We start from the raw sequence: 12,548 nt of genomic DNA on the forward strand, positions 1-12,548 counted from the left end.
GACATATAACATTATTTATAAATAACTTCTAAATATGATGTTTGACCAATTAGAGAAAGATTTAGCTTATCAACCCAATAGTCAATTTCAAAACAGTCATTAAAATCACTACATATGAAACACAAGGTATCAAAACATAATAATTATGAGAATGTATTCTGAAGTGAGATTTCATGGTTCAAATTCCAGATAGGTGCGTAATTTTAAGCAAGTTATTTAAATTCCCTGTACCTCAGTTTTCTCATTTCTGTAAAGGGGAAAATATTTTACTATTCTTACCATGTTGTTCTGATGATGGAATTGGAGAACTATATAAATCACTTAGGGAAATACTCAACATGGTAAACAGCATATATTTTAGCTTTTATTATATTTAATTATATTTTTTATTTCTTTTTCTATTCTATTATTTTATTTATAGTGATATTCTAAATCTCTAAAGCTCTGTATATCTTATTTAATATTTATACATTATTAGCTCCATTTTCATGGTGTATTAGAATAAGAATCATTTGGAAAAACTGATTGTTAAAAGATTAATTTGCCCTTTATTAATATAAATGCATTTTCTATACTATAGAGTTTATGGTTTAATATAAAAATTAAATATTTTCACTAAAACTATAAAATGTTAATAGAAAAAATTGAAGAAGAAACAAATAACTGAAAAGGTATCCTATATTTATGCATGGAGAATTAATATTGTTAAAATGTCCACATTACCCAAAGCAATATACACATTTAACACAATTTTTATTGAAATTATAATGCCTGCAGAGAAATAGGAATGCTTTTACACTGCTTGTGGGAATGTAAATTAGTTCAACCATTATGGAAGACAGTGTGGCGATTCATCCAAGACTTAGAACAGGAAACATCATTTGACTCAGCAATATCATTGTTGGGCATATGCCCAAAGGAATATAAATCATTCTATTATAAAGATACATGCATGTGTCTGTTCATTGCAGCACTATTCACAATAGCAAAGACATGGAATCAACTCAAATGCCCATCAGTTATAGACTGGATAAAGAAAATGTGGTGCATATACACCATGGAATACTATGCAGCCATAGAAAGGAATGAGATCATGTCCTTTGCAGGGACATAGATGAAGCTGGAAGCCATTATCCTCAGCAAACTAATGCAGGAACAGAAAACCAAACACCACATGTTCTCACTTGTAAGTGGGAGCTGAACAATAGAACACATGGACATGGTGAGGGGAACAATACACACTGGGGCCTGCCAGGAGAGAGTGGGCAGAAGGGAGAGTGTTAGGGAAAAGAGCTAATGCATGCTAGGCTTAATACCTGGGTGATGGATTGATAGGTGCAGCAGACCACAGGGCGTACGTTTACCTATGTAACAAACCTGCACATCCTGCACGTGTACCTTGGAACTTAAAAAAATTATAATGCCATTACATAAAGAGAAAAATAAATCCTAAAATGTGTATGGAACCACACAAAAAAACTGAATAGTCAAGGCAATATGAAGAAAAACAATGTTGGAGACATCATACTTTCTGATTTAAAGTTATATTTCAAAACTATAGCCATCAAAACAGTATAGTACTAGCATAAAAACAGAAACATAGATCAATGTAACAAAATAGAGAACCAAGAAATAAATTGAAACATATGGTCAACTAATTTTTGACAAGGACACCAAGAGGACACAGTGGAGAACTGATAGTCTCTTCAACAAATGTTGCTGGGAAACTGGACTTCCAAATGCAAAAGAATGAAATTGGACCCTATTTTATACTATACGTAAAAATCAACTTAAAATGGATAACAGACCTAAACATAACACCTGAATTCATAAAAATACTAGAAGAGAGTATAGGTGAAACTTCTTTGATATTGTCCTTGGAATTTTTTGGATATCACACAAAAACTCAGACTACAAAAAACAAAAACAAATAAAATGGGACTAAAAAGCTTCAAACTAAACCCAATCTAAATCAAAAAGCTTCTTCACAGCAAAGGAAACAATCAACCACATGAAAAGGCAACCTAAAAACTGGGAAAATAATTGCAAACCACTTACATAATAAGGGCCAATATCCAAATTTTATAAAGAACGTTTACAACTCAACAACGAGAAACACAAAGAAGCCAATTAAAAAGTGAGTAAAGAACATGAACAAACATTTCTCTAAAGAAAATATAAAACTGCCAACAGGTACATTAAAATATGCTCAACATTACTAATCATCAGTAAAATGCAAATTAAAATCACTAAGATATCACCTCACATTTGTAAGGATGGCTGTTCTGAAAAAGGTAAGAGATAACAAATATTGGTGAGGGTGTAGAAAAAAGGGAACCCTAGTACACTGTTAATGGGATGTTGATTGGACAACCATTATGGAAAACGATACAGAGATTCCTAAGTACATTAAAAATAGAAGTACCATATAACCCAGCAATCTCTCTTCTGTTTATATACTCAAAGGAAATGAAATTACCACATTGTAAAGGTATCTGCACTTCCACATTCATTACAGCATTATTCACAATAGCCAAGATATGGAAACAACCTAAATGTTCATCGAAGGATGAATGGATAAAGAAAATGTGAGAAATGAATTATTATCTTTAAAAGCTTTAAAAAAGAAAAAGATCCTGCCATTTGCCACAACATAGATGGACCTGAAGGACATGCTAAGCCAGACACAGAAAGAAAATACTGCATTTGGCTGGGCATAGTGGCCTATGCCTGTAATCCAGCACTTTGGGAGGCTGAGGTGGGTGGATCATCTGAGGTCAAGAGTTTGAAACCAGCCTGGCCAAGATGGTGAAACCGTGTCTCTATTAAAAATACAAAAATTAGCCAAGTATGGTGGCACATGCCTGTAATCCCAACTACTTGGGAGGCTGAGACAGGAGAATCACTTGAACTCAGCGGGCGGAGGTTGCAGTGAGCCAAGATCGCTCCATTGCACTCCAGCCTGGGGGACAGAACGAGACTCCTTCTCAAAACAAAACAAAATAAAAATTAAAAAAAAGAGAAAATACTGCATTTACTCACTTATGTGAAATATATATATAGTTTTATTTTTTTTAAAGGAGCTCAAATACACAGAGATAGAGCATGAAAGAAAATGGTTACCATGGACATGGGGAGGGGGTTGGGGTGGTGAGAGGGAATGGGGAAATGTAGGTTGAAAGATACAAAATAGCAGATATACAGGATGAAAGTCCAGAGAGCTAATGAACAGCATTAGGGATAAAGTTAATAAAATTATATTAGGGAGTGTTCTTAAATAAGTAGATTTTAGCTGCTCTTGTCACAATAATGAAAAAATAACTGTCAGATGAGAGATATATTAATCTACTTCACTATAGTAAACATTTTACTATCTATATATATCCTATAAAATAATGTTGTAAACCTCAAATATACACAATAAAATTTATTCAAAAAATTAAATATTGATATTTAAATCTATAAAACATCCAACTTTTATTACTCCTAAGACAAATATGTGAAAGCTTACTTGCAAGTCAGATGTGACTTTATAGATTCATCTCATATCACTTTGTATCTTCCATCCGATTTTATGTCAGATTATATAACAAGCAACTCTTTGAAATTATTTTTGGTAGAGCCCCAAGTTGGTGCTTAAAATTTTTTTAAGCTCCTACAAAAAGGCAAAGGAAGGCAAGAGTATATAGACCATAAAAATTACAGTTGAATTCTTTTTAAAATTTTGCATCACTTGATCACTTCATATCACTTTACGTAATGTGCTCAGTGAGCACTCAACGTTCTGAGCCCAGTACTGAACATCTCCTGGACTCAAACAGGGCTCATTCATCTGTGTTACATCCTGGGCTTCCTGCTTAAGAATTCACTTGAAGGAAGTGTTCCAGTGCATAAATTATTCTCACAGATTTATTTTATTTTAATATAATTAACTGATTATTTTCTAAATTCTGCCTAAATAGGATGTATTTTCTCCTAAACAAGTTCTTCATGGAAGTATTTAACTAAGCATTCATATTTATTCTTAGAAGAGCCTGGAAGCCGTACTTCCAGGCTGATTGGAGAATGCTGCTGTTTGTAACATCTGTCATCTAAGTGCCAGATTGATAATGGTGTTATTAACTCTGAATTAATTTACAAGTTGCTGTTTAAGTGACTCTTGTAAGGTTAAGCTATTAGAGAAAAAATTAAATCTGTTTACAAGTTAAAAAGTTAACAAATGTGAATTACCAGATGACTAGGAAGTGATAATTTGATAGTTTGGGCAGCACATGACTTTAAGAATGTTAATTAAATATTATAAACATATAAAAGTAGTGAAAATAGTTTACACTATTGGTTTTAAGGATACAAATGTTAACCTTACTTTCTTATTAAATCTATTCCATGAGCTATTTGTAAAGGGTTTGCTCACAACAATTGGAGTATTTAATAAAATCTAATTTTCCTCTTCTGTAATTCCTCAGTTAGAAAATGTGGTCCCTTGCTGCTGATCTAGGGCTTTGAAGAATAAATGGATTCTAAAGAGAAAATTAGATGGTAGTTATTAGGCTGTCTAACTAGCAATGCACTGTCATTTGTCTGATGTGTTGTAAATGTCTTACTTTCCCTACCTTCTTCATTTAATCATGTAACTTGCCCGTAAGCAGCATTAGAGAAAAGAATGCTGCCGTATTACTCTTTCAGCTGTTTTCTTTGCTTATCCCAGAGATGTTCACCCTTAATATGTTCAATATAGAACTCTTCGTCTCCTCGCTGACACCTGGTCTCTTCTAAATTCCTTGCCTCCACACAGTTGGTCAATTTATGCCAAATACTAGGGAGGCATACTCATTTTTTCTGTCTCCTTCCTCAGGAAATCCTCTCCTAACTACATCTCATTCAAGCTGTATATGACTAGCAAGTTTAATTAGTATTTAAAAGATCAAATCCCTATATAAAAAGGCCTACTCCAAAAATGCATTTTCTTGTGGTAAATAAAATATAATTGATGTACATTTATTCAGTATTTTAATTATTTTATTATATAACTTCTTCTGCATTTGTTTGTGTATAAATCTAATGATTTGCCATTAGAAGACTGGAAACATGTCTGTCCAAATTTCTTTGTAGCTCACCCATCTAAAGCTGTAGATCAGGATGGCATTTATTACAGCAGTAATGAAGAACAATTAGCATTTACCATATACTTGTTTCCTTCACTTTTATGTCATCTGTGTATTACTTTTAGAAATATTGCTATTTTATTTGTCAACATGTTCCATAGAAATTTACCATGATTGAATCCTATAAACCATTTAAAATGGTTAACATTTTCTTGAAAATAGTGTTTTTAAAAGAAATACATAGGATTTAAAATTGTACCTCTTTGAATCTGAAGCTTCATTTACTTTATGTTTTTTGAGACGCTGGATATTGTTTTGACAATTGCACTTAGAAATCATCTGTCATTTTAGTTTTGACATCTAATATACATAATGTCCAAAGCGTAGAAGCAATTTAATCTGAAAATCCTTATCTACTTTCCAGTTCTAATAGCATAATTAAAGACGTACAAAATACCACATATAAGATGTATGCTTAGTTTATAAAGTAAGTTTCCATGTTCGTGGCTAGTGTTACCTGAAATTCAAAGTACAGTAAAAACATACCAGAAAATAATAATAGAATATATTAGATAAATTCATAACTAACATCAAAGTACAGTAAAAACTCTAAAAATGTACCAGAAATGATGTAATGTATTAGATACATTCACAACTAACACATTTTTTTAATCCCAAAACATGACATAAAATTTCACATGCTTTAACTTTCCAACTGTCATCTTACTGATCTATAACAACAAAAATGGATCTGAAGTTACATGAATTTGTCAGATTGGGAGATTTTCAGGTATCAGATGTTAAGCATTTGGTGTTCTATGATGAAAATCACAGAATGAAGCTACCATATTAATATAAAGTTGGGCTTAGTAGCATTAAAATAATCAACGGCAGCTTTAAGCATTGACTTTTTATGACATTCTCATATAAAAATTAAGTTTACTTTTGGCTGGACATGGCTGCTCATGCTGTAATTCCAGCACTTTTGTGGGTTGAGGTGGGTGGACCACTTGAGCCCTGGAGTTTGAGACTAGCCTGGCAACATTGCAAAACTCTGTCTCTACAAAAAATAGAAAAATCAGCTGGCCATAGTGGTGTGTGCCTGTAGTCCCAGCTACTTGAGAGGCTGATGTGGGAGGAACACCTGATCCTGTGGAGGTCAAGGCTGCAGTGAGCTGGGACTGTACCACTGCATTTCAGCCTGTGTAACAGAGTGAGATCCTGCTTCAAAGAAAAAGTTTACTTTCAAGAAAGCTTCTTTCTGCCTTTGAGTACTTACAACACACTGCTTCAGAAAAGTCTATTATTCCAAAGCAAAGACAGACACTTTCAGTTGCCCGATTTTTCAATATATATTTTTTTAGTAATCATTTCCATCATTATTATATATCATGACCTCATGAGAGATGACAGTATGCTTGGTTTTGGTTTTTAAAAGACAGAATCAAAAAGCTAGTTACCTTCAGAACTCATTAAAAGTATATCTGCTATACATATTGTCTGCCTTTGTTCCATAGAGCTTGCTAGTCTTTTCATGCACAACTATAAATGCACACCCACATTCAATAAAGTTGTCATGGACTAGAGAGGAAGTAATTGAAGAATCATCTCTCTCATATTGAAACTTACACATAAAAATGATTCTCTACACTGTAATTATATTCTCTAAGGAGGGATAGCGTTAATAAGAGTGACGTAAGTCAGATAAATCAGATATTACATGCATGCCTATGGGCTTGGGCTTCTGTGTTCAATGCTTGCCCACCTATATGGACACATCAGATCACTAGTATAAGTCAAGTCACGACCTTCCTTCACTTAACCATTTGGTTTCATTTCCCTTTGTTGTAAATCGTTTTGCCTACTTTACTTCTTGTACTTATTTTATATGGGAAGTTTGATTTAATATACGGAGTGGCAAAGTGGTTTTTCAGTTTATTTCAGGAAACTGCTGTTTTCTTCAGAAATCTTAAAAATGTCAAATTAATAATTAGATACCTTTTTGACATCTGACCTTCTAGAGAACTCAAATTTTGCAAGTAAAGAAATGAAATTTTTTTTAAGTAAAATTTAATGAGAACACTCCTATTATTTCAGTTGAATAACAAGTTGAAATGTTGTAGTAGTCATTTTGTATAACAATGCATTTATCTTTAACATTAATTTTATTTCAGTGTTTTTGCTCTAATGGCATCAAGTGCTAAAAATAATCATTCATCTAGGTATGTAGTGCCAAATGGAATTAGAACTCCAATAACTTGCTTTATGAGAGAGCAGAGGCTAAAGGAATATTGTCACATGCCGCATAACGACATTTCAGCAATAGACTGCAGTAAGGAAGCTTAAACATTTCTAACACGTAGTGATGTCGTATCACAATGCATTACTCACACATTTGGGGTGATGCTGGTGTAAATGAACCTATTGCTTTACCAGTCTGTATGAAAGTATAGCACATATGATTACGTACAATACATAATACTTGATAATGATAATAAATGACTTATTGGGTTACATATTTGCTATACTATCATTTTTATTGTTATTTTAGAGTGTATTTATTCTATTTAGAAAGAAACTTAACTGTAAAACAGCCTCAGGCAGGTCCTTGAGGAGGTATTCCAGAAGGCATTATTATCTTAGGAGATGACAGCCCCACGTGTGTCATTGCCCCAGGAGACCGTCGAGTGGTACAAGGCATGGAGGTGGAAGACAGCGACACGGATGATCCTCACCCTGTGTAGGCCTAGGCTAATGCGTGTATTTCTGTCTTCATTTTTAACAAAAATTTTTAAAAGTTAAAAAAAAAATACATAGAATAAGGATACAAAGAAAAATGTTTTTGTACAGCTGTATAGTGTGTTCATGTTTTAAGCTAAGTGTTAGTAGAAAAAAATGAAAAATTTAAAAAATCAAAAAAGTATAAAGTAAAAAAGTTACAGTAAGCTAAGGCTAGTTTATTATAATATTAAAGAAAGAAATATTTTTCATAAATTTAGTGTTGTCTAAGTGTACAGTGTTTATAAAGTCTACAGCAATGTCCTAGGCCTTCACATTCGCTCCCCACTCACTCACGGATTCACCCAGAGCAACTTCCAGTCCTGAAAGCTGCATTCATAGTTTTGCCCTATACAAGTGTACCACTTTTTATCTTTCACACTGTATTTTTATTGTACCTTTTCTATGTTTAGATATGTTTTTAGATACATACTTATCATAGTGTTACAGTTATCTACAGTATTCGGTACAGTAACGTGCCATACAGGCATAGAGCTTAGGAGAAATAGGCTATACCATATAGCCTAGGTGTATAGTAGGCGATACCATCCAGCTTTACTCTGTGATGTTCACATAATGAGTAAATTGCCTAATGACAAATTTCTCAGAATGTATCCCTGTTGTTAAGCAGCACATGACTGTATGCATTTTCCAAGAAATCTCTTGGTTGAACTCATGTCATTTCATTTCCTTTGTACCTAAGTCATTGCTTTTATGTGTTTGGGGGTCTGCATTGTTGATGTAGTCTGTGACAGCTGAAAGTTTTAAATCCATGTATCATTTTAGGGACCTTGAAACTGAGGTGAACTTCAATAGGATGTTCAGAGATTTTTGCTTATACAGAAATTAACCAATTTTCATTTTGCTCTTTAGCCTACAAAGGACTTTCTTCAGAATTAGTTGGCACATTTATCTTTCTCTAATCTTATTTTTTAGAATAAGAGTTGTTCAAAAGGATTTGTGAATTTTTAGCACCATGTATAATGTGACCCTAGTGCACTGAATAATCAAAATGCATTGAATAACAATAACATTTTCTAAGTAATTCAGTCCATGAATGAACTCTTCTCATCATGTTGTCCTGATAAATGATAATAGACCTTCTCCATAACTCAACTGACTTTGTAAAGCTAATGGGAGACTACCAAGCTAGGAGCAGGAGAGGAGCCTGAATTCTGTTAAGGTGTACACATCAATGATTGCCAACTATTACTCCAGAGGTGACAAAATATGCAACTTCTCCAATTACTTCTGTAGATGTCACTATCTTAGAACCTATGACTGGCCTTTTGAGATATCAAGTTTTTTGTGTGTCTGACAACCCATGGCTCCACCTGGACCCGCTGACCAGTGGCTCCAACCTCTTCTGTTTCCCCACCCAAAGTGATTCAGCTCACTGGAGGATCGTTTCACACACCCCTATGATCGTACCCCCATCCAATCATCAGCGAGCACCCATTGCCTAGCCACCCCTAAACTACATTTGAAAAATGCTAACCTAGGAGGCTTCAAGGAGGCGAAGTACTAACTTTGCCTCCCATTTCACATGGCTGGCCTTGAGTGAACTAAACTCTCTTTGCTGCAATGCTGTGGTCTTTGTGCAGTGAGCAGGAAGAGTCTGTCTGGCAGTTATAAAATGGTCAAAATACATGTGAAACTTTTTTCACCAAACAGCAAAACCAAATATGTTTCCAAGGTTGCAGATACTTTACTCGGATATAAAGCTTCAAGATTTTTCTTCCAATTGAAGTTATGCTCAACAAAATAACTTTTAATCATTTTGAAGATAAGAAAACAGCCCATATAGTTTCCAAAAGGAGCTCACAAAATTAAGAATTGATCTATCATGATGTCAGTAGGAACAGACCAAATCTGTGAATTGGTTGCTCTCAGATACATCCTGAAGCAGGCTGAAGGAAAATGTTAACTCTGTCGTTTACTCTATGACATGCTACAGAACATCAACTATTTGGAAGGAAAAGTACTGTGTCTATTGTATTTTTCTCTTCCAAGTGACAAATCAACTCCAGCATTTATTTTGATGCCACATGATTTCTCCTCAGTGGTCTATGGCTTCTTTTGTTTGTACTATGAGATGTTTCCAAGCAAAGGTCTTTGGATGGGGCAAATCAAAATTTGGGTTAATTTCCAGCCTTCTCAGCACCATCCATATTTTGTGACAAAAAGCTATGACCTCCGAAGTATTTTTACAAAGGACAGAAGTGCTCCAGCAGTATTTATGTTGTTTCTAATGATGCAACTTTTACCACTCAAGAAGTTATTTTACTATTTTATAATTTAAGCCTCAAGATTCTCTCTCTGTATTTAACAATACTAAGATGAATGTTTCAACAATAATTTTGAAAATTATGTGTGAACCACAAGAGTTACTTTGGATATATGTTCTACTGTTTAAAAAATTAAAGATTTAAAAGTAGAGATGTAGAATTGTGGGAGTAAAGCCTTCCTCACAGTGCAATACCCAAATAGAAATAATCCCTGTAATATTTTTTTGGGTAACAAATAGCTTGGCAGACTCAAATGTGACTAGTTTCTGTATGTCTTCCGCGTGACTCTTCAGAGCTACGAAATCTAGATATTTTGGTTCTCAGTATGTTTCTTGAGATTTGGGGAAGAAGCAAATTGATAAGTTTAAAAACAATAACATGGTTAAATTAGCCACAAATTTACTACATAATTTACTGTGGTCAATATGCCCAGCTAATTATGTGTGTATTATAGGCACAAGTCATATTTAAAATATTTGCCTAATATAATGCACAAATACTAAACAATCAGAATGGATAGTAATCCTGGGGTTTCCTGCTGGGGTAGATATTAACTCTTTAATTGCTCCACTGTGGGGAAATTTGGGGATGGTGCTTGAGTTAATAGCTGTTTACTAACAGATTTGAAAATAGTGAGAGCTTTTCCATTTCAGAATGGAAACCCATGAAACCATACCGGTGCATGTTGGATGAATTTCTCACTCCGATGAAAGTTAAGGAAAATGGTCTTTTTTTAACCATACGTTTTTGCCCTGGGAATTGGCGCTATCTTTCTGGGCCTGTGTGTAGCTATGCTCAGTCTCAGTGGTGTGCATGGTCCTTTACCATCTGCATTTTCCCTTTTAGGCCTGTTTCTTTCTTAAGTCTTACATTATCCTCCCTGAGTTTGGGGATGCTTATAATCTATATGCATTTCTTCAGGGTACATTTATTAAGAAAGAAGTACTTTTATTTCTCTTTGTCCCATTTGTTGAGTATGTAACTCCATAGAATTCCAGAATTGCTCTGTTCACTAAATAGCAGACAGCTGCTCCCTGAGAAAGAAAGCGCCACATTTTCTAAACACATTCTGTGTGGTTGAATATAACAGTCATAAAGCTATTGAGCACTTGAAATGTTGAGTTCTCTGAATTGAGGTGTGCTGTAAGTAAAAACACACATTGGATTTTGAAATCTTAGTTTAAAAAGTAACATATTAATATTTTTGCATTAGTGGCATGTTACCCTAATATTATAGTTATCTTGGTTTAAAATATTTTGTTAGCATACAATTAATTTTCTCTGCTTCTTGTTACTAGTTTTAATGTGGCTACTAGAAAAAAAATTCATTTTCGGTCCACATTACATTTCTGTTAGACAGCACTGCTCTAAATGATATATTTGCCCAATTTTGGGAGATAGAAGGGACTCGATTTTAGCAGAATCTGTGCAAAATTTCCCTCTGGATATTCAGGAAAGCATTTTTCTCTGATGTTATGTTTTTTCACTTGAAGACTTCTGCACTCCAGTGTTGTAGAGAACTTGAAAATACCACGAGTTTCTTCAGCCATGTCTGTGCCTTCAACATCTCACTAAATTCTCTTTCCAGTCTGTTCATTTTAGGTCCATTAAAGAAATGATACATCAACATATATAAAGTGGAAGTTTTTCTTTTAAAAATATTTTAATGAAGACAAATAATAGTAAATCCAAGTGGATTAAAAATTAAGGCGTTGGTGACATTTTAAGTCAAGTTATTATAGATCTATACTATCTATTTTGGATTAGTTTTGCCTATGGCCCAAAGACAAAAAGAAGTCACTTTTGTTCTAAGGAAATTAAGTAGAAGTCCCTTCCTCCTTTTGATTAGATTTTATGAATTTACATTGTGAAAAAAAAATCAAGGAAAATTCCCTTAATTGTGAGATAAGGTTATAGTTCTATATTTCTAAATATTGGTAAAATTGATGTTGCTTTCTAGGTTGGTTCAAACATTTGTAGTCTTAGAAGGTTTACAAACATAGATGAAAGAAATCATTATACAGTCATAGAAATATATGAAATCACTGTTTTGCTGACATACAGTAAGAAGAAAGCTCTAACTTGGGGCAAAGTACATTAACCAAGCTTCTCAGTATTTTAGAGGCTACTTAAAAATTCTAATATAAATAAATAGGTATGACTCTTGGACCTAGAAACAGGGAGAAAAATCAATCAAAAATACCCTGAATATTAAAAGCGACTTTGTGCTCTAATGTGAAGCGGCTTGATTGAGTAGTGCAATGTCAACCATATCTTTCTTCTAATGCTAAAAGTAATGCACATAGACAGAGTGACAATCACAGCACAGCCTCCCATCAGCAATAATTAATCTTTTAGTTAACAGAGACTAGAAAAG

General features: G+C 33.8%; 1 protein-coding gene across 5 annotated transcripts in view; it reads left to right on the plus strand.

The window, feature by feature from the left end:
- Positions 1-12,548, plus strand: part of SPATA17 (spermatogenesis associated 17) — a 207,680-nt gene that overhangs the window by 167,747 nt on the left and 27,385 nt on the right. The window contains exon 10 of one of the 5 annotated variants that reach the window (XM_017526309.2): positions 5,530-5,560. The exons of the other annotated variants lie outside the window; for them this stretch is intronic. Coding sequence (XP_017381798.1) covers positions 5,530-5,535 — 6 coding nt within the window. The 3' untranslated portion in view covers positions 5,536-5,560. Of the gene's footprint in view, positions 1-5,529; positions 5,561-12,548 lie in introns of those variants that run through there. 5 annotated transcript variants of the gene reach the window in all.

Source organism: Cebus imitator, unplaced genomic scaffold (assembly GCF_001604975.1).
Source record: "Cebus imitator isolate Cc_AM_T3 unplaced genomic scaffold, Cebus_imitator-1.0 Scaffold42, whole genome shotgun sequence".
NCBI classification, from domain to species: Eukaryota; Metazoa; Chordata; class Mammalia; order Primates; family Cebidae; genus Cebus; species Cebus imitator.